Genomic DNA, 23,817 nt, shown 5'->3' with positions numbered 1-23,817 from the left:
GGAGCACAGGAACGATCCGCGTTCTCGACCCCAGATGGCCACTACCATTTCAAAGTGATGCCTTTCGGCATGAAAAACGCCCCGGCCACCTTCCAGAGACTTGTAAATAGGGTGCTGGCGGGACTGGAAGAGTTCAGTGCCGCCTATCTGGACGACATTGCAGTGTACAGCCTTCAGTGGGATGAGCACCTGTCCCACCTCGGGAGGGTCCTGACGGCCCTCCAACAGGCCGGACTAACAATAAAAGCCAGCAAGTGCCAGATCGGTCAAGGATCCGTGACCTATCTGGGACACCAAGTGGGGAGCGGCCAAATGGCTCCCCTTCAACCCAAGATCGACGCCATCCAGGCCTGGGAGCCCCCCGTCACCCAGACCGCCCTCCGAGCCTTCCTGGGGCTCACGGGGTACTATCGGCGGTTCATAAAAGACTACGGGAGCATTGTGGGGCCCCTCACAGAACTAACCTCCAAGAGACTACCCCCGAAGGTACACTGGATCCCCGAGTGCCAAGTAGCCTTTGAGACACTAAAAACTGCCATGTGCACCGCCCCGGTGCTCCAGGCCCCCGACTACAGCCGAGAGTTCATCGTCCAAACTGACGCTTCGGAACACGGCGTTGGGGCCGTCCTCTCCCAAATGAACTCCGACGGAGTCGACCGTCCGGTAGCCTTCATCAGCCGGCGCCTGCTGGCCCGAGAACAACGATGGAGCACCATCGAGAGGGAAGCCTTCGCCGTCGTATGGGCCCTAAAGAAGCTCCGGCCCTACCTCTTCGGCACCCACTTCCGAGTGCAGACCGACCACCGGCCCCTGCGGTGGTTGATGCAGATGCGGGGCGAGAATCCGAAGTTGCTACGTTGGTCCATCTCCCTCCAAGGGATGAACTTCACCGTGGAGCATCGCCCTGGCAACGACCACGCCAACGCTGACGGCCTCTCCAGATTCTTCCGCCTTGGCGAGGAGAATCCCCAAGAAGATGGGTGACTCTCCCCTGCCTTCAGCTGGAGGGGACGTGTGTTGGACCCGGCCTCGTGGCGTGGTCCTACCCCTCCCGCATGGCGGGCCTCGGATGACATCGGCCCTCCATCCAGCCCGGGTCGGCCCTGGGCACCCCTCTGCACGACCTACAGCCCACCAGATCCGCCACCCGGCGGTCCGCAACCACTGACACGGCACACTCGGGCCGCCCCAGCATTACCGGTCCGGTGCCCCCCACGGACCCATATTCCAGGCCCGACGCCATCTTGGGCCCCTCGCGTCACCGACACGTGGTCCCGGCCCAGCCGCGGCCACAGCCCCAGCGAACCCGCCATCGAGGCACCAAGAACCTCCGGGTGGTCGAGTGGCCACTCAACCAGAGACAAGGAGGAGGGAGTTTCGATGGCTCTCCACCCGTCCCCGGACGCCTGATATCGATCGCCCTCCGGCCTCCCTGGGCGCTGGCTCCACCCTCCTGCTGGGTGTCTGGACACCATCATCCCGGCCCATCTGACCCCCAGGCGAGAGGGTCCGGGCATCAAAGGACTCCAGACCTATATCTGGGCCAGCCCCGGAGTAGGACGGCAGTTGTATCCCGGAGTCCAGAAGCCCTGCTCACGACTGACCCTGAGACGAACTCACCTCGCTGAACTACTTTGGAACCTGCTGGCGCTGCCGCGGTCCACTCGCTGAACTACTTTGGAACCTGCTGGCGCTGCCGCGGTCCACTCGCTGAACCACCTTGGAACCTGCTGGCGCTGCCGCGGTCCACTCGCTGAACCACCTTGGAACCTGCTGGCGCTGCCGCGGTCCACTCGCTGAACCACCTTGGAACCTGCTGGCGCTGCCGCGGTCCACTCGCTGAGCCACCTTGGAACCTGCTGGCGCTGCCGCGGTCCACTCGCTGACCCACCTTGGAACCTGCTGGCGCTGCCGCGGTCCACATTCACTGACCCCTCTGAGAGCCTGCTGGCGCTGCCGCGGCCCAACCTCTCGGAACCCCCCAGCTCGAGGATTGAGAGCTGTGCGTAGGGTCCCCTTGCAACCGACCATCTATAAGACTGTCCCGCTACCTCACCCCTGGTTACGAGACTTTCCAGATCCCTAGACCTGCTGTATATATTGAACCAATACTTTTTTGCCAGATAAAGCTTGAAAACTCTATCTACGTGTCGTGTACTTTTGTAGTGGTGTGGGTACTCTGCTGTACGATTCTAGGAGAGGGCCCTCACGCCGGAGGCCTCTCGACATCGCTCGGCCCCGTCTCTGAAGGAGGGGTAGACCTAGGGGTGGTCAGTCAGACACCTTCTGCCGCTCCTGGGTTCGCCTTTCTAACACCCAACAAACAGCTATGTCCCAGAGATGGGCATACCGGGACATAGCAGGAGAAAGCCCTAGGGGGTGGCGGTTGCCAGGCCCATCTATGGATCCAGGCGGGGGCCCCAAGGCCCCTCTCCTTAGATTATGTACAGCCTACCCCAGGAAGTGGTAGTCACTGGGCCGAGAACAGGCAAGGAAGGGGGATGTGCGGCCCCCTCCTATTTTAAAAGAGCATTTGGCCCCAGGGAGGTCAAGGTCCCCAGGGGTTGGGAGGTCCATGAGGCCCCTCCAAAACAGACAAATTAGCCCTGGGGAGTTGGTGGTCCCTGGGGGGGTTCAGAAGGCCCTCCATTTCTTTTCAATTAGTCCCGGGGAGGTGGCAGTCCCCGGAGCACAAAGAAACGGGCCCAGTGCGCCCTCTCCTTATATTTTATTTAAGCCTGCATGCCCCCAGGACCCGACACATCCGGGTGCAAAATATTAGAGAATGGTGGGAGCCCAGGCTTCTTTTAAAAAAAAAAAAAATGTTTTGCACCAGTATGGTCACACTGGGACTCCACACCCCAAGAGGCCTAGGGGGTCAGGGTATTCCTTTATTTAGGACTCGGATGAAGCTGAGTCCCAGGATGGCTGCAACACTTCCTAGTTTGAAGTGTTGGTAGCCAATCAGATTTGAGCACAGGACCGTCGGATCCTCTGAGGATCTGCGTCCCTATATATACAATTTTGAATTTCTTTTAATAAATCCACAAATACTGAATGGATTTACACCAAATAACAAAAAGGCACTTTTCAGGACCAATATCTTCATTTATGCCAAATTTGGTGTAATTCTGTTCAGCGGTTCGGGCTGTAGCTGTGTCTTAAGTCCCTATGGGAATTAACATGGAAAAACGTGTTTTGGGACCCTCCTTTTTTCTTGGCCGCACTTGACGGATCACCACTTAACTTTCAAGACAGCAGCTGAAGTGAGTGTCATACTAGTTTTGAAATTTTCGCAAGGATTCTCCAAACTATGCAAACGTTCTTAGCAAATGAAAGAAAGCTTTCCTATGGAAACTATGTCCTAACTATACCTGCCTACTGGCGACTGCCTGTGTATGTATATGTATGTTTGTATATTATTAGGATGTATATATTTATATATCTTTACCTACTGGACGTCGCAGGTAGGTCATTATAGTTAGGTTCATGTTTTTGAACTGCCTATAACTTTGGTTCTGCATGACTAATCTTCATAACATTTTCCCCCCAAAAAAGTGTGCCACGACTCCTGTTACATATGGAAAGTTTTGGGGTGATCCATCAAGTGGGAGCCAAGAAAAAGGGGGGTCCCATGTTAGTTCTCATAGGAGCTGTGCACACGACTACAGCCCGAACCGCTCGACGGAATTACAGCAAATTTGACAGGAAGGTACATTTTGGTTTGCAGAACACACTTTTTCTTATCTGGTGTAAATGTGTACAGTATTTGTTGACAAATTTAAGGAAATAAGAATATCAACGCTCCTGGCTAATTTTTACGATTTCACAATTAGTCACGAATGCGCATGCCAGCAGAAATGCTTTGATTGGCTGACTGCAACCTGAGCAAAGAGTTGCGGCTGGCATTTTACCTCATCGGAACAGTCTCTGGGGCTGAAACAAGATGGCACAAAGTGACATAAGGGGTCAGGTTGTATTTGCCCCGATCCCATGAGAGGAATACAGGGGTGTTAGAGGAACCCTTAATAAATATATGTCAAAAGAAAGGTCCCCCACCCACTAGCAATATTCGCAAATTCGCCACGAGCACCAGCACGGCCCGAGTGAAACATCATGACGAATTCAGGAATATACTGATATTAACTGATGTATAAACTGTTATACACCCACCGTGCTGCATTGCAGGGGGTGAGGTATAGTTAGTTCTGGTAACTATAACTACTGAATTTCTCTGGTTTTGTACGAGAGAAATCTGAGCCTAACTAGAACGTCCCTGTAATCTTTGTTTTTTTCAGGGAATGAATAGGAACAAGGCAGGAGATACTGCCGAAACACGTAACGGGGAATATTTAATAACATAAAATGAAAAATTGTTACTGAGTCTGCTGTGTTGATGTCCGGTTTGGATGGGGAACTGGAAAAATAAATAAATAAATATATATATATATATATATATATATATATATATATATATATATATATATTCACTGAAAAAAACATAGGTTTCAGGCCTTATATAGTTAGGAATTAGCATTTAAAAAACCTTTGAAATTCACTCAAAAACTATAAGTTTTAGTGGTGTTATAGTTAGCTGGACATTTTACTCATTACTATCGCCAGTAGGTAATAAGCATACTAAGCATACATATATACACACCCTGTGGCATCCCAGCAAGTCTGGGATCCCACAGGGTGTTCGAGTGGGCAAGTCACTGTATTTTGCCCCCGCTACGTGGAAACACAAAACCCGGCATGGAGTCTGAAACAGGAACAGCGCACTCAGCAGCCAAAGAGGAAGGGCCAGTGCAGTACTCCAATGGGAGAGGACGAACTATGATTTAAACAGGCCCTCAGGTGTGACATCGCTGCTGGGGAGCAACGGGCACTGAAGAAAGCAGAAAGGCTGAAACACGTCTGCCCTGTCCAGTGGTTCCTGGGCACAGAAATCCCCTCTTATGTGATTTGAAAGGACAATACCAACTCCTTTGTCTGCGCATTTAATTGGCAATAAACATCATCCCCTGTCACCGAGTGGACTCGGACCCATTCTTTTGGGAGTGGGATTGGATGTAATATTCAACGGTGAGCAAGCACCAGCTTCCGGGACCCGCTTTCGTTCAGGAGCAACACGCTAAGCTTGTGAGCAAATGGACTGTGTATCTAAAAATACAGCGTGTAGCCCCCCGGAATGGTAAAAAATGCGCATGTGTGCATTCGCCGTTTGGGGTGAAAGGAAGCAGTATTTCACTGCGTGAAGGTGACAGGGGTAAAACTGACCTTTTTTGTTCCCTGTGTCGCCTGCAGGGGTGCGTGAGGATCGTGGCCAGCAAGTCTGGGATGCCACAGGGTGTTCGAGTGGGCAAGTCACTGTATTTTGCCCCCACTACGTGGAAACAAAAAATCCGTCATGGATAAAGAAACAGGAACAGCGCACTCAGCAGCCGATGAGGAAGGGCCACTGCAGTACTCCAATGGGAGAGGACGAACTATGATTTAAACAGGCCCTCAGGTGTGACATCGCTGCTGGGGCGAAACTGGCACTGAAGAAAGCAGAAAAGCTGAAACGCGTCTGCCCTGTCCAGCGGTTCCTGGGCACAGCAATCCCCTCTTATGTGATTTGCAAGGACAATACCAACTCCTTTGTCTGCGCTTTTAATTGGCAATAAACATCATCCCCTGTCACCGAGTGGACTCGGACCCATTCTTTCAGGAGTGGGATTGGATGTAATATATATTTAAACATTACTCGCTAATATATGTATTCACTAAGATACACTTAATAAGCCAGTTAACCAATCAATTTTTTTTTTTTTTTAAACACTGTCATGAGTGATGTAATATGCGACGTCATCAGCAGTGCATTGCAGACGTGCAAGTTATAGTGAGTCCAACTAACTATAACGTGGGAATTTCAATGTTTTTTTGCGAGTAAAATTTCCAGCTAACTAGAACTGGTGTGAAACCTATGGTTTTTTCAGTGAATTTCAAAGGTTTTTTAAATGCTAATTCCTAACTATAACTGGTGTGTAACCTATGGTTTTTTCAGTGAATATATATATATATAAAATTTCCATGGCAAAATGAAACCCCTCATTTTGTTCCTTTTCAAATTAAATGTATTAAGTGTTACCACTTTATTCCAATCAAGATGACTTCAGGTGTGCCATACTTTTGTCATAAGTAAGACTGTTAGCGTTCTAGTTGTTCTTTAGAACACTCTGGGACATTCGGGCATTGGGCTATAGTTGGGCTACATCTGGCTGATATTTGGGCTACATTTGGGCTCTTTTGTCTCTGGTGGCCATCTTGGGAGACTGCATATCAGAATTTTTTAAATGAAATATAAGAGGATTTGAGAAGTCACTGAAAATGTGCCCTAATTTTTCTTTCTTCAGCACTAATCATAATTTCTATGGCAAAATGAACCCCCTCATTTTGTTCCTTTGCAAATTAAATGTTTTAAGTGTTAACACTTTATTCCAATCAAGATGACTTCAGGTGTGCCATACTTTTGTCATAAGCAAGACTGTTAGCGCTCTAGTTGTTCTTTAGAACACTCTGGGACATTCTGCCATTGGGCTATAGTTGGGCTACAGCTGGCTGATATTTGGGCTACATTTGTTTTTTTTGTGTCTCTGGTGGCCATCTTTGGGCTACATTGGGCTACATTTGGGCTCTAGCATATATATAGCCCAATGTAGCCCAATATATATTTTTTCAAAGTTAATTTTCGTAAAAACCACTGGAGCATATATCTTGAGACATAGCAAAGGCACATCGGGCTACCAGTCCCTACAATTTTGCCAAGTTTGGTGGAAATCCATTCTAAAAGTGAGTCCAACCGCCCTATGGAAATTAACATGGGGAAAACACGTTTTGGGACCCCCCTTTTATCTCGGCCCCCGCTTGACGGATCCCCCGAAACTTTCAGGGAAGGAGCGGAGCGCAGCGAGGCAAAGTTAAGGAAAATTTCAGGCAGATTCCTCAACCGGCGCCAAAGTTATTCCCAATAGAATGTTGCGATTTCCCTATGGAAAACAATCCTAACTATATATACCTACTGGCTATCGCCAGTAGGTAATATATATATATATATATATATATATATATATATATATATATATATATATATATATATATATATATATATATATATTACTGTTTTTATGCCAAAATGCGGGATTTGTACACTGTAAGATACCGCCCAAAATCTATGTGGCGTCGTCGTCCTTCATCGCTTGCATTACCTGTAACTCTGGTATTTAAAAATGGCGCCTTGGTTTACAGATCGTAAACACACTGCAGGACGCGGGGAGCCGGCTGAGACCGTGGGGGGATTGGGGACCCCCCCACGGTCCCCAACAGAGAGCCCCAGCCATGGGGGCTGGGGTTCCTGGGGCTATAGGTGGCCTGGGAGGGGGGCCACGTGGCACCCCTCCCCAAAAGTTAAAAAAAAATTTTAAATAGAGAGGTCGTCCTTGGGGGATGGGTTCCCCGGGGCCGATTAAGGCCTCGGGAGTGGGGCCACACTACCCCCTTTCCCATTTTTTCAATACAAAAAAAATTAGGGGGCAGGCCCTGGGGGATGGGGTCCCCAGGGCCAAAAAAAAGTCCGGCATTGTGCCAGAGGCCACGCCCCCTCCTTTCATTACTCTGCAAACGAGCCCCCTGGCGCGTTTGCAGATGCAGATGGGGAAAGACTTCCCCTTGAATACTAGGGGTCCCTGGGGGGGCAACTAGCCCACCACGGACCTCCAGTATGCGCCAGGGGGCTTCGTTGCAGAGAGGGGTTCTGAGGCCACGCCCCTTTTTACACCTGTGGCGCTTACTGGAGGTAGCTGGTGGGCTAGTTGCACCCCAGGGACCCTCAGTATTCAAGGGGAGTTAATCCCCCAATTTAAAACGCGCCACGGGGCACGTTTGAAGACATGTCACCTCAGGCCACGCCACCTTCCTTCACCACTGTGCAAACGCGCCCCGTGGCGCATTAAGTTGGGGAATTAATTCTCTTTCAATACTGAGGTTCCCCGAGGGCCAAATAGCCCAACAGGCATCTCTAGTATGCACCAGGGAGCTGCATTGCAGACAGGTGTTCAGAGGCCACGCCCCTTTTTTCACCTCTCTGCAACGCAGCTCTGTGGTGCTTATTGGAGGTACCTAGTGGGCTTGTTTGACCCTAGGGACCCTCAGGACTCAAGGGGACTTAATCTCCCAACTTAGAACGGACACAGGGCGCATTTACACAGTGGTGAAGGGAGGGGACGGGGCCTGAGGTGACGTGTGCAAACACGCCCTGTGGCGCGTTTTAAGTTGGGGAAAAAATTATCCTTCAATCCTGAGGGACCCTGGAGGCCAACTAGCCCAGCAGGTGCTTCCAGTAAGCGCCACTGCGCTGCGTTGCAGAGAGGTGGTGCAGGCCGTGCCCCTTTTTACACCTCTCTGCAATGGCTCTTAGTGGAGATACCTAGTGGGCTAATTTGCCCCTAAGGACCCTCAGGATTCAAAGGGACTTAATCTCCCAACTTAAAACGGCCACATGGCGTGTTTACACAGTGAGGAAAAGAGGGGACGGGGTCTGAGGCGACGTGTGCAAACACGCCCTATGGCGCGTTTTAAGTTGGGGAAATAATTCCCCTTCAATCCTGAGGGACCCTGGGGGCCAACTACCCCACCAGGTGCTTCCAGTAAGCGCCACTGCGCTGCGTTGCAGAGAGGTGGTCTAGGCCGCGCCCCTTTTTACATCTCTCGGCTACGCAGCTCTGTGGTGCTTACTGGATGTACCTGGTGGGCTAGTTGGATTGAAGGGGAATGATTTCCCCACTGAAAACGCGCCACAGGGCATGTTTGCACAGTAGTGAAGGGAGGGGATGGTGTAGGAAAATGGCTCTATATATACTGGACCAAAGTAAAATCAGCCGAACTACGAATTCCGATTTACTCACCTGTTATCAGGAGAGACCTCAGCGCTGCATCTTTGAGTCCAGTACTGATCCTTGAAAGTAATTCTAACCGTACTTACCAGTAACTTGAATTTCCTTACATAGGATATCATTGCCTGCAGTTTGCTGAAAAAGTTTCTGTCGATTTCTTAAACTTACAAATATTCCTCTAAAATCAGCCGAACTACGAATTCCGATTTACTCACCTGTTATCAGGAGAGAACTCAGTGCTGCATTTTTTAGCTCAGTACTGATCCTGAAAAGTAATTCTAACCGTACTTACCAGTAACTTGACTTTCCTTCCATAGGATATCATTGCCTGCTTTTTGCTGAAAAAGTTTGTAAGTGTGGAGTTTTGGAACTTTAAAATACTGATCTAAAATCAGCCGAACTACGAATTCCGATTTACTGAGCTGTTATCAGGAGAGACCTCAGTGCTGCTTCTTTGAGCCCAGTACTGATCCTGAAAATGAATTCTAACCATACTTGCCAGTAACTTGAATTTCCTTCCATAGGATATCATTGCCCGCTATATAAAATATATATAAATATATTACAAATATATATAAAATAAAATAAACAATATTAGTGTTTCAATATTTTAGAAAACTTATTTTCAATTTATATTAAATATAAGTAATGTAATTTAAAAAATAAAATATCTAAAAATAAATAGTTTAAAAAAAATTGTAAATCGGTAACAAAAAAATAAATATAACAATTAATACATTTAAAAATTGTCATTTACAAAACCTTTGAAATTCACTGAAAAAACCATAGGTTTCAGACAGGTTATAGTTCGGAATTAGCATTTTAAACACCTTTGAAATTCACTGAAAAAAACCATAGGTTTCAGACATGTTATAGTTAGGAATTAGCATTTAAAAAAACCTTAGAAATACACTGAAAAAACCATAGGTTTTAGGGGTGTTATAGTTAGCTGGACATTTCACTTGCACAAAACCATTGAAATTTCTCTGTTCTAGTTAGTTGTACTAACTATAATTCGCGAGCCCACAATCCACTGCTGACGATGTCACATGTTAGATTATTCATGGCATGGCCAGTGACATCACTGATGACATCTCAAATTACATCAGTGATGACATCACTGATCACATCATCCACGTGACAGTCTGATACATCTCATCATACACTAGAATAACATTTCAACACTCTATTATAAAATATGGAGTACAATATTTGAAACCAATGACACACCAATACCAGTTTCTAAAAACCCTCTCAGTGATTCCTACATCTACACACACATCTAAACACTTACCTATAGATTCACTCATACATGCTAAAAAAGATCAATAGAACACTGTTAAATATACTTATACACCTACATCGACATTACACACCAGCACACATCCTATTCACTTATGCAGTCATCCTGCTCACTTATGCAAACAATTGATCATACTTACATTTACTAAGCTACACACTTATGCAAACACCACTTTATTTATTCATATAGATAGTAACTCATAGTTAGTGTGTTATAAAATCACTAATACAAGTATACAGCTTTCGATACAGTCACTCATACAATCAATGGGTCTTATGTATATACAACTGTCACATACACTGCCTTTTATATGTCTACTTTGTTGGACATGTATCCTTGAGAAATATATTTACTCATCACCACATCCATAAAGAGATTCACTCACCCAAACAACTGTTTCCACATACAGTCTTAACCTCATATACCTACTAAATCAATTATTTACACATCTTTGGACAGTCACACACTTCCCACCCAACCACACACACATTCACTATCCCAGACAAATACTCACTTAACTAATTAATAACTAATATTGACTTTCACATAGCTAGGAACCAACTTATGTAGTAGTTTACACAACAAGAGATAGAGTGATACAGATATTCACAGTTTAATCACTATCCCATATATTTAGTGAGATACTTTAAATTAGTCACTTAGACAGTCAATCACAGTGCTACTAAATCCTCCATCCAGACACTTATACATCCACTCAGTCTTCAATGCAGATTGCTATATATATGTCACTTATTTAAAATACGAACCAAACAACATTCACTGGATGATGTCATCAGTGATGTCAATGACCATGTCATGAATGATGTAATATGTGACATCATCAGAAGAGGATTGTGGGTGCGCGAGTTATAGTTAGTACAACTAACTATAACAGAGGAATTTCAATGGTTTTGTACGAGTGAAATGTCCAGCTAACTATAACACCCCTAAAGCCTATGTTTTTTTCAGTGAATTTCTAAGGTTTTTTAAATGCTAATTCTTAACTATAACATGTCTGAAACCTATGGTTTTTCAGTGAATATATATGTACGCTCCGTTGCCACTGTCCAACGGAGCACACGTGAGCGGGTGCAGGCAGCGCTAGTGGACAACCGCTAATATTAAAGCTCCAAATCTCCCGATCCCGGGAAGAAATCACCGCACTCCAGGATGACCTTTGCAAAACTTTATTCCGGCCGCAAAGGACACAAACGTTTCGGCGTGAAGCCTTCTTCAGTGTTAATGACACACTGTCGAGGAGGCATGTATATAAAGCAGTATTTCCTATACATGGAAACAAAGAAGGGACAAACTTTTGTATGTTAAAAGCAGGGGCCATTTTGTAACGGTGTGCAGACCTAAGCTCCTAGTCTGCTAGTACTATACAAAAAGGTTTCCTGAGGGAATTTCAATGTGATTAAACCCATATGGCTTACAATTAATTACAGTTGCCAGCAATTGGCATTCTTCCTCAGTACTTTACATTTCATAAAGTATGTTTTATACCTTTACTTATTCATAAAGCCGTGGATCGGCTAATGTCCCTTTATCATGTTTCCTCTAAGCGTGAATCTCATCGCTCAGTTAAAAAAATTCTATAGCATGCTCGATATACAAATCTAAAATTACCCTAGGAGGTTTCATTTCATCACAATATTATCACAGCTATAATTATTATGACCTCTCATAGACTGAACACAAATTCGACCAAAATTGCAACCAAAATCAAAATAAATAAGATCAATAAGACTTCTCTCAAATTGTTCACCTACTACAGTTCATTGCTACATTTGCTGGTATTGCATATTCTTGCTGAAACATCTTACAAATGGATCAAGGTCCCAAATGTACAGCTAGCTCTTCCCCGCTGTTCATTCCTCTCGGAGATTTTGTTAAAAGATCTATAATCTACCTTGGCTCAAGGCGTCTAAATTTACGTAACCTGTCTCCTCCCCTTGGATTGGCAGGAACATAATCTAAGCCATAATATTGTAGTTTATTTCTATCACTTTGATGGGCTTCTGCAAAGTGACATGCCACTGGGTAAGATGGATCTATTTTGTCAATGGCTCTCAAATGTTACAATATTCTGATTTTAAGTTGGTGAATAGTACTGCCTATATAGCGCAGCCCGCATGGGCACACTAGGCAGTACACTGCATAGAGAGTACTACAGGTTAGGAATTTCTTGATTTCCCTGGTCTTATCTATGTCTGGTATTGTATATGTGAAAACCCTCTTGCTATGGGCACAGGCCTTGCACCTGCCGCAAGGAAAGAAACCTTTTATTTCTCTTAGGGTTTTGACCTGCTGTTGTGGTTTCTCTAAATGATTGCGCACTAACATATCTCGAAGTGATCTAGATTTTCTAAGCGTTACCAGGGGTAGGTTAGGGATATCATCCTTGATGACATTGTCTGTTTTGAGAATATGCCAGTTCTTTCTGAGCATTTTTTTTAGATAGTTAGCTTCAGCTGAGTAAGGTGTAACCATCCGGAACTTACTCTGACCATCTTCTTGTCTCCTTTACATTTTCTCTGTTAGTAATTTTTTCCCTAGGAAACCGTCTCACCTTCTGCATGGTCTTTGTGAGAGACATAGAGTTATATCCCCTCACAATAAATCTCGCCATGCTTTCAGAGGCAGCCGCCTCGAATTCCTGATCTCTCGTACTATTCCTTTTTATCCTGAGGAGCTCCCCATAAGGAATACTTTGAATGAGTTTAGGTGGGTGATTGCTGCTAGCAAACAGTACTGAATTCCCCGCCGTAGACTAGCGGAAAAGTGCAGTGTGGATGTTCTGGTCCTCACAAACACCCTCAGGTCCAGGTAGTCCACTGCCACTGGACTCACTGTCACCGAGAGGCGTAAGTTCAGATCATTATTGTTTAGGACCTCAATATAATCATAGGCCGATTCTATGGTACCTTGCCATATGATGAATAAATCATCAATATATCGTTGCCACTGCACTACTCTGCCTTTGTCCTTGCCCTCAACGGTTCCGGGCACCTGCTCTTCCCACCAGCCAACGAACAAGTTCGCATAGCTAGGGGCAAAGCAGGTGCCCATCGCCGTGCCAGATAATTGTTTGAAAAACTGCTCCTCGAACAAAAAAATATTATTCTTAAGGCAGAATTCCACACATTCAAGTAACATCTGGTTGTGCATAGCATAGAGTAGCTGGCGTTTCTCCAAGTAAGCTTGGACTGCTTTTAGACCCTGGTGATGATCTATACAGGTATACAGACTTGCTATGTCCAATACCATTAATCGATAGCTGGATCCCATGATGATTGAGCTATCTTGCTTAAAAAATCTTTAGTGTCTTTAATATGTGACTCTAACTGTGCCACAAAGGGAAACAAAAAATGATCTATAAACATAGATAGGTGTTCCGTTAAGCTGTTGACTGAAGAAACAATAGGTCTCCCCGGTGGATTCACATTATCTTTGTGCAGTTTAGGGATATGGTAAAAGGTGGGGACCACCGGATTATTGCTGCGAAGAAATAAATGTTCCTCTGTCCCCAACATAGATTTTCCATACCATTTGCTTATCAGTTCATCATACGCTTGGATACTTGCTTGGTAGATTTCACTTGACACCCTTTCGTAGTTCTTTTCTTCGGAGAGTTTGCGTAATGCTTCCTTCCAGTATTGCTCCCTGGTTTGGACAACAACATTTCCACCTTTATCTGAAGGTTTGTTTATTATTGTCACATCCTTCATGAGGTTCTGTAATGCAGTTGTCTCTGCCATAGTAATGTTTCCTATTGTTCTTCGCTGCCCCATCTTGTTCGATCTAAACTTGAGCAAATTATTCGCCATAGCTTCCGTGAAGACATCGATGGCGCCTAATGGCATTTGGGGGTTCAAGACTGATACAGGTCTGAACGGGTTTTCTTCCCTGTCCTGTTCAATACCTATGTTAATTGTTCTCTCTGGTATAGTCCTCATATTAGATTAATTTCCTTCATTCTCTAATCGCAGGTCTTCCAAAAGTTCAATAGTTGATAAATCTCTCCCAGTCAATGAATCTGTGGCCGTTAATCTGCTCGAGATTTTCTTAGAGTCTTTCATACGTGACCTCAATTTATAATACTTGTGTAGTTTCAGTTTTCGTGTGAAACTAAAAAGGTCAATCCTTGTTTGGGTATATTCCAGATGGCTAGTCGGGCAAAATGTTAATCCAAGGCTTAAAACTCCAGTTTCCGCCAGAACGTTTGTGTCCTTTGGGGCCGGAATAAAGTTTTGCAAAGGTCCCCCTGGAGTCCGGTAATTTCTTCCCAGGATCGGGCGATTTGGAGCTTTCATTGATATATATATATATATATATATTAAACGAAAGCTCCTTCCGGAGATCCCTCGCCTTTGCAATATACGTAGAAACAGAGTTCCAACGAGCACTCGGGTCTGGACAAGAAACACCAGGGTCCGTTCTTATGCCAAATCAAAGAGGTTTATTAAGGTCATAAACCTGTTGTGACGCATTTCGCACTTACAAAGCGCTTGTTCACAACGAGCGCTTTGTAAGTGCGAAACGCGTCAGGACAGGTTTATGGCCTTAATAAGACTTTTGATTTGGTATACGAACGGAATGACTGGTGTTTCCTCTCCGGACCCGGGGGTGGTGAGTTCTCATGTAACTCCAGCATTTTAACAGTAAACGTCAGTATATTAAACTCTGTCAGCCCTGAGACTCTAAGAAAAGGCCTCATTTCAGGGTACCATATGTCGTGTGACAGCAGAGCCAACTGCCTAGAATTTAATATGACATATATTACTATACTCACGATAAGCATTCATGAAGATAAACAGGTGGTTTTGAATGCCCCACGTCTGAACACCAAAGGTCAGTCACTTTGCAGAACTTTTATTCAAATTTATGGATGCATTTGACTATACTTTTGAAATACTCTCTAACTAAGGTGCACGTCACCGATGAATTATGACATATGAATGGGAACACTGAAGACATGACCCTGAGCATTCCTCTCTCTATGCTCATAGTTCCCCTACTGCAGCACTTTATCATAAACATGATATTAGAACTCTCAACCCAGAGGTGGAGTTTTTTATTAAATATGAACTGATGTGCACTGCATAGTAATAAATACATTAATAAGTGTTACTCAAATAGGTGATAATGAAAATGCAGTTGTGAATAACTGTACATTCTTCTTCCCATTCTCCATTTTCTGTAAAAAATATATCAGGGTTTTAGACTAGAAGTCTCTTTTTCAGTTTAGATTAATTACTAGAAAGATTAAAAGTTGCACATATCGGTTTCCCTTTTCCCAATTTTATTTAAATTTATCTTATTAGATGATGAGGATGATGAGGATGATTTTTTAAGGGATTTGCTACGACCTGATCAATGTTAGTAACATAATTCTAGACAACATGTTTGGGGTGCCTTTACTGCACAAAATGCAGTGGTATAGAAATCCATATTTCACAGCCAACAGTAAAATATGTAAACTATTTTATCATCATGGTAGACCCAAGCCACTCTGCAGAACTTTACCAGTAGTTAAGCTACTAGAATTATGTTGCATGAAGATCAGAATAATGCAGCAACGTTTTTTTTTAATTCTGTGCCAAAAAATGCAAATTATGTAGCATAGCATTTGGCAATACTATTTTCACCCATTTAAACTAAAAACAATTATTTTGTTAATTCTGAAAATATTGCAAATTATGTGGCAAATTATATATCTATACAGTAAATCTGTAATTATGTAATAAACCCTGCAGCCACAGTCACTTAAAACCAATCTCTACCAGTGTTCATTGTTTTATAAGGAATGTTTTCAATAAAGATAAATCTACATATTCTAACTGCAATCACTGCCCATTGTTAGCTGCAAATTGAACTTTTTCAAGCTAACAGGCATGTAATATAAAACAAATGCATAACTGGTAACTAGAATGAGTCTTTGTCTTACAATGAGTTGTCCCTTGATGGCAGTGCAGCAGAATTAGATACTAATGAGGATTAACTTTCCAAAGGAACATGACTAGATATACCTGGAAAAGAGGACCAATATCCACATCAAAGCCAAGATCTGCAAATCCTGTTGCTATAACTTTAGCCCCTCGATCGTGGCCATCTTGGCCCATTTTAGCGACAAGGAGACGAGGTCTGCGCCCTTCACGCTCCATGAATTTCTGTACCCTAAAAATAATAACAAATGTACCAACATTATTTTGCATTGTGATGAATGTGATGAGTATCGCACAACTATATCAACAATAGTGTTAAAAACACAACATTCAAATAAGTATTTGTGAAACAAATGTTTAGCATTGTTTTACAGAACTGTTCATAACGTGCTCAGGGCACTGGCTTATATCCCGTCATATATGGGAGGAAAAGAAAAATGTCTATTATCTCAAAGTTTTATGATTGCCATTGAAAAATCAGCTGCAGTCATCCAATTTCCAAGAGGCATGCTCTACAGCACTGTTAAAAAAATTAAAGTGTCCAACTTGCTTAATATCTATTAGCCTTCAAAAGGACATGTATATAAAGACATATATCAAAGCACATTTCAGTGTTAAGTAGGACTACTAAATGATTACCAAGATACATACTTCCATATTTTGAAACACCTTTTTTATCTATTTAGTGCCTTTCCAATTTTTTAAGAGCCAACAATGCCATAAATATCAGCGCGCTTTTAATTTACAGTGGTAAATTATAAAGAAAAAAAACCAAATCATCAGCAGTACAAAATACAAGACAGAGATGTCTGAAACTATAAACCAGGCAAATATTAAACAAATGTGCTTTTAATAAGCCAATAATTAAACAGCAAAGAAAAGTTGCCCTGTGTAAAGCTTCTGTCACTATCTTATATTTATAGGAAGCAATATAAGATTGCAAGTGGTCTCCATCGTTTAAATACCCTGAATTTGAAGAACTCTCTGGCAACCGGTGGGCATGAGTTTCTAAGCAATAGCGATAGCTGACCAAGCACAACAGTCTTACAGGCCAAGAAGATAGGTTTAACAATGACCTACACTCACTGCGGAGACAATGGAACAGGAACAAAATAGGATAACTGTGATTATGCATGTAGGTACCGGCATGACAACAGAATGACTTTTAGGGGAGCTAGCAGTAGGTTTCCAAGAGATTTTTGTTGGGAGAAACATGACGCTGAATAGGATGATCAGGAAGGTCATGTCATGAAAGGCTCTAAAATAGATTAATACAACACTTGGTTGCACCTGATGATGCTAACAGAAGCCACAGAAAAATCCAGCCATATCACACTCAATGCGAGCTGCTATTTAGCATAGGCATGAAGAAGCTATTCTAATGCAGCAGAGGGGCATTTATGCCTTCGCTTGGGGAGGACCTCAAGTTAAAGTCGCTCAGAAGACCCTTTTAATAAGGGAACGCAGCAAAATAGGCTCCAACCACAGTTTTGAAAAATGCTGCGATGTAAGAGAATCATTAAATAAGTCGATACTTGGTCATGATTTGCATATGCTTTCTTTTGTAAAGACACAATTACCATGAGTTTAAGATATAAGGGAACAAATAGTTTTCTTACCTGTCGGTATAGTTTTGCAGCTTGAAGATCTTTCTGGATTCACTATGCTGTGCATTATTCCGCGGTCTTGTGGTTGGGTCCGGAATCGTAGTCTTTTCTTTGTTTTTTTTTTCCGTAGCCCAGGTGGGCGTCGGCGTCACCCCTCTGTGGGTGTATTTCCGGTGAAGTCGGCATGCTTCCTGCGGAAGCTCCCATTCTTGGGCGCCATCTTCGGATTCTTTTTCCGTGTTTGTTCTGTTTCCGAAGTTCTGGCAATGTTCCAATAAGTCATTTTTACTTTTAACCTTTAAGGTGTTTAGTTTCAGTATTGGTCTCTGTTTTTACCACCTTTTCTCTCTCCAGCCTCATCTTTCTGGCGGAGGTGGGTGGGTTCGCTAGTGAATCCAGAAAGATCTTCAAGCTGCAAAACTATACCGACAGGAGGTAAAATCTTAATCTTCCTCCCACTGGTGTTATGTGGTCGTAAGTGATTAGTTTGTGTAACGCTTGATCCCTCTGTACGTGCTGCACCCTGGGATCTTTTCTGTGGGTGGGCACACGGAGTTTTTTGAAGTCACTTAGAGGCGGGCTGCTGACCCCCTCTTTTTTCTGTCCACGTCCATTTCCTCTCCCTCGAAAGGACTGGCCTCTTGGCTGGTACTGCCAGGACTGCTTATGCTGACCATGCTGAACTTGTGTGTCTGCCTGGTGTGTTTGTTGGAAAGCCTGGTGTGATGTACCTGGCTGGTTTCCACCTCTCCCGCTGGGTCTTCGTGACGGGGTGCCCCTTTTGCCACCTCTGAACTGCAATGCTCCCATGGACCTTGCCGTTTCGTTATCCTTTTTCAGTTGGCTGAGCTTCTCATCAACTGGTGCTCCAAACAAGGTTTCGCCGTTGAACGGTGTGTTCAGGATGCTGTGCTGCACCTCGGGCTTGAAACCTGAAATCCTGAGCCAGGCGTGTCTCCTCTCAGTGATGCCAATCATCATGAGCCTGCTGGAGGTGTCTGCTCCATCCAGGGCAGTCTTGAGGCAAGAATTTGCCGCGCTCTTCCCTTCCTCCACCAATTTCTCGGCCTTTTGCCTGGAATCTTGGGGCAGGTCTTTCACCAACTGACCGAGCTCCTCCATGATCTGGTACATGTGCCTGTTGATCAGGGCGTTGGAATTCGCCATGCGCCATAGGGTTGTGGCATTCCGTTCAATCCTTCTGCCCACCAGGTCATCCTCTTGCTTTCATTATCTGGAGGTGGCCCAGAAGTACTGGGCATGTTTGCCCTCTTTCTTGCTGTGGCTGTGATGATGGAGTCTGCGGAGACCTTGCCCTGAATGTAGGGTGGGTCTTTTGACGAATGTTTGTATTTTTTCTCCGTCCTGGGGGTGACCACCTTGCATGTTGCAGGCTCCTTGAATGCTTCCCTTCCCTGAGCCAAGCCGCTGTCGAGCATGGGGAGGTACTGGCTCTTCGTTTGGGTGGGGAGCAGTGTCTCTAGAAGGAAGTCTGCTTTCTGCTGCTCTTCGTCGAGCTTTAGCGTGAATGCCGCTGCGGCAGTCTTTATCACCGAGTTGTAGGCCCCGATGTAGTCCGGCGGCGAGGGCCTCGAGGGATATGTGTCAATGGCCTCCTCTGGGCTTAAGGTGTCGACATCCAGATAATCCACATCTTGTGTTTCAGAGAGAGCAGACCCGGGGTCCGTCCTGCTGTCCTCTTCCTCCTCATAGTCGTAACTATAGTAGGGACTCTCTTCCTCTTCCTGGTCTATTTCCTCGACGTCAGCCGCCTGTTCCTCGGCGTCATAGTCTTCCTCCTCTACCACCTCTGCAACCTGTGCCTTGGTTTTGTGGGGGATCGTGTAGACCTTCATCTTGGCGTCGAATTCCTTCTTCCGCTGCAAAATGCTTTCCAAGTCGGCCTCGAGGCGCCTTTTCTTTTTCTCCATCTCGGCCGCGTGTTCCGCGTCGGATGGCTCGGCTGCTCTTTTCGGCGGTTGGCTCAGCGCCGAGCTGATCCTCGGTGTCGAAGGCTTCGTCGCCGAACTGGATTTCGGGTCTCTGGTCAGCGTCGACCTCGCAGGTGCCTTAGGGTCCTTCTCCCTCGACGTCGAACGATCCTTTTCGGGAACGTTTTTCGACGACTTTCACTGTTCAATAGCCCTCGGCGCCGGGGACTCCTTCTCAGAGGATTCGCTGGGCCTGGATACAGCAGCGGGCGCCGGCGCTTCCAAGGCCTTGCCCTCGTTCTTTTGAGACTCAGAGTCTCTCGGGTGTTTAGGGGCCGTAGAGTCTCCTACCTTATCAGAAGTCTTGGTATTATCGGTCTCTGCGACCGTGTAGCCGTCGTCTTCGGCGGCGGCGTTGTCCTCTTCCTCGGAAGACATCCCCAGTTCTTGAAGGGATGGAGTCGGGGCTTTGCCCTGCAGGGTGGCGTGCGCTACCCTCTGCCGCGCTCCCACACGAAGGGTCTTCGGCGTGAAGACGGAGCAGGCGTTGCAGTCCTCGCTCCCGTGGTCGACCGGTAGGCAAAGGTTGCAAACCGGGTGCTCGTCCTTCTGCGCGTACTTGTCGTGGCAGTTACGGCAGAACTTGAAGGGCGTGTTGTCCATCTTGAGCGCTCAGGGGGCCCCCTGGTCGTGCGTTCGTTGACAGGCGTCAAACTTCTCGAAGTTTTCTCCTTCTCCTTCGTCGCCCCTTGATTGATGAAGTCTCTTGAAGTCTTCTGAGTTGTTTTCCATCCAATTTCTGTATTCGTCATCTACTTTCCCCAAAAATGTCTGGCGCCCAAACAGGAACGATCCAGACCCGACCGCGGAAAAAAGAATCTGAATATGGCGCCCAAGAGTGGGAGCTTCCGCAGGAAGCATGCCGACGTCACCGGAAATACACCCACAGAGGGGTGACGCCGACGCCCACCTGGGCTACGGAAAGACCAATAAAAAAAAAAAACAAAGAAAAGACTACGATTCCGGACCCAACCACAAGACCGTGGAATAATGCACAGCATAGTGAATCCAGAAAGATTCACGCTGCAAAACAAGTTAGTTGGACAGGGAAGCACTGAAAAGTATGGTGAGGTATAGGTATCTAAATAAATGATCAAGATTCACAACTTCTACATAGTAGCACATTGGGGCCTATTCACAAAGGTAAGCTTACTCTTATAGTAGTAGTTGTTAGTAGTAGTATATTTATGTTCAATTAATTATAATCATTACATGTGGGCGGCCAGGTTAGACTGTTACCCATTGTTACAAATTGCCCTTATGTTGTATCCTCGTGTTGCTTTCTCGCACTCGCCGCATGCACTGGAACCTGGAATCCTACGTGTTGGGATTCCATGTATGTCTGTGCAGCTCCTGTTACTTCTTACTCGGCTCATGAAATAAACCAACTATATTCATCCTACTACGTATCGCCTTCTTCTTCCTTACCTGATTACTTCACTGGCGACGAGGATGGGAAGCGAACTCACGTAATTTTCGGAGCCTACAGCCCCGGGACCTCCGGACAAGATTACCGTTGCTGAAGTTGTGTGCGCAATCTTCACCACGCACTTCGCCGAAGCTTTGTTATCCTGTGATCCAAACCATCCCGAAAATCCCGCTCTTTCTACTAAAGCGGTGAGACTTTAATACTTTTATTTCATTTTCCTTCTATTTCTCTGCCATTTGAACCAACGCATGCGCATCATCACGCGCTAGGAACTCCTCGCGCTAGGAACATCTCGAGCAAACCAGTGCATGCGCATAAGCTCGCGCTCCACCTACTGTTTCACATCACAAGGGCAGCGTCAGCACAAGCAAACTTCGTGTTCCACGTTCGGATTACATCACAAAGGCAGAGTCAGCACAAGTAAACTTTAGTCTTACAGATCTCTCGCCTCTGTGACATCACAAAGCTTTTCTTCTAGTAAATCCTTTACTCTGCTCAATAAAAGACTGCAATTATCTCACAATAGTTCTTATATTGAAAGAATTGATTCCAATTCAAACTATTTTTCAAGGTTATTTATGACATCATATTGTCTCTGAAAATATTTCTGTGTTACTTACAATGGAAAGTTTTAATGCCCCACCACCTTTTCTGGCAAGTCCAGGTGAACCTCCATTGGAGTGGAAACAGTGGCGCGAAGGTTTCGAAGCTTACCTTGAAGCCATAGGTGGAGAAAATTACACAGATAAACGGAAACTCGCAATTCTCAAACATTCTTTGGGTGCTGAAGGAAGACAAGTCCTTTCTCATCTTCCTCCCCTAGCTTTAGACAATTCCTCTGAGGAAGAAACTGATGTTTATGAAAATGCCATCATGCAACTTGATAAACAATTCATCAAGAAATCTACGAAGTTGTAGCTCGCCACAAGTTTCTAAGCAGACAACAACTTCCCATTGAACCCATTGATTCTTTTGTCAAAGATTTGAGGATTCTGGCTGCCAAATGTAACTACCAACAGTTTCACGATCAAATGGTGAGGGACCAGCTTGTGCATAACGTTTCTGATGTAAAACTCCAAGAAAAATTACTCGATGCAAAAGATTTATCTCTTTCAAAAGCCCTTGATATTGCACACCGATTTGAAGATATGAAGTTGGGCATCAAAGAGTTGTCCGATAAAAAACCAAAAGAATTGCTTCAGGATAAACCCAATGTTTCTGTGGTTCAAACTGACAAGAAAAGTCTAATTGAATCTATTCCTAACAGACCTACGCTTCCTTCTTCATCATATCAGGGTTTCAGAAAGGAAGTAGTTTGCTTCAAATGCGGTTTTCCCGGACACGTTGCAACGGATAAAAGGTGTCCTGCTATAGGACAATTCTGCAACTATTGTAAATCTAGAGGTCATTTTGCGAGGATGTGCAAGAATCGCAACAAATCAAAGAACTTTTCTTCGGATTCTAGACGCCCCAGATTTTCCCAAGTTCAAGCTGTAGACATGGATGATGATGTATATGATGATGTATGCACCGTATACGAAGTCGGAGAAGAAAAAAAAGATTCACCTTTCTGTATGCTTCAGATCGGATCCAAATCTATAAAAGTCATGGCAGACTCTGGTGCAAAGTACACCTTGATTGGTGACGATGTTTTGTTGAAAGAATTTCCTGATGTTATATCCTTATTTCCTTCTGACATAAGACTACGTGGTTATGGTAAAAAACCTATCGAGATATTTGGGTACTTTCACTCCACCTTATCGTTCAAGGGCAAGTCGATTCCTGCTAAAGTATATGTTGCCAAAGATGGGTCATGTTTACTGGGTTGGCCACAACAAAGAGAGTTAATGATGAAACTTGATCCCAACCATCCTGATCAAGTTCTGGGGTATTCTGATTTTGTCAATTCTGTTGATATGTCTTCTGACAACAAATGGGAAACACTTTTTCCGCAGGTTTTTTCCTCCAAGTTAGGTTTGCTAAAAAACTTCAAACAAAAAATTATTCTTAAACACAATGCTGTTCCCAAGGTACATAAGGTACGCAATATTCCCTTGGCTTTAAGAGAATCTGTTAAGAAAGAACTTCAAAGATTATGTGACCTGGATGTAATTGAGGAAATTGAATCCTCTGAGTGGCTTTCTCCAGTAGTCGTGGCCCACAAGCCTAATGGGAAAATTCGTCTCTGTGTTGATATGCGCGATTTAAATTCTAATGTGTGGGTTGATAGACATCCTCTACCCAATATTGGTGAAATGTTCTCTAAACTTAAGGATGCATCGGTCTTCACCACATTGGATTTATCTAACGCATATCATCAGATAGCTCTTCACGAAGACAGTAAGCATCTTACATCTTTTATAACCACTGAGGGTGCCTACAGGTATAAGAGAATGCCTTTTGGCTTAGTGTCCGCGTCCTCAGTGTTTCAGAGAGTCATGCACAACATGTTCAAAAATGTTTCTAATGTATTATATTTCCAAGACGACATATTAGTTTTCGGGAAAGATGAATGTGAACATTCTGAAGTTTTATTTAAGGTTCTATCCATCTTACAAGACAACGGTCTTACCCTTACCAAGGAAAAGTGTAAATTTGGCAAAGAT

The 23,817-nt window shown here is 44.7% G+C and overlaps 1 protein-coding gene across 3 annotated transcripts in view; it reads right to left on the bottom strand.

Annotated features, from left to right (window-relative positions):
* LOC144828554 (methylmalonyl-CoA mutase, mitochondrial-like) overlaps positions 1 to 23,817 on the bottom strand; it is a 268,618-nt gene that overhangs the window by 19,669 nt on the left and 225,132 nt on the right. For all 3 annotated transcript variants that reach the window (XM_078686829.1, XM_078686831.1, XM_078686830.1), the window contains exon 11: positions 16,269 to 16,416. In XM_078686829.1, the coding sequence (XP_078542955.1) occupies positions 16,269 to 16,416 (148 nt within the window). The remainder of the gene's footprint in view (positions 1 to 16,268; positions 16,417 to 23,817) is intronic.

Source organism: Lissotriton helveticus, chromosome 4_1, assembly GCF_964261635.1.
Source record: "Lissotriton helveticus chromosome 4_1, aLisHel1.1, whole genome shotgun sequence".
In the NCBI taxonomy this organism is placed as follows: Eukaryota; Metazoa; Chordata; class Amphibia; order Caudata; family Salamandridae; genus Lissotriton; species Lissotriton helveticus.
The sequence above is the reverse complement of the archived record's forward strand: the minus strand, read 5'-3'. Positions and strand labels throughout refer to the sequence as shown.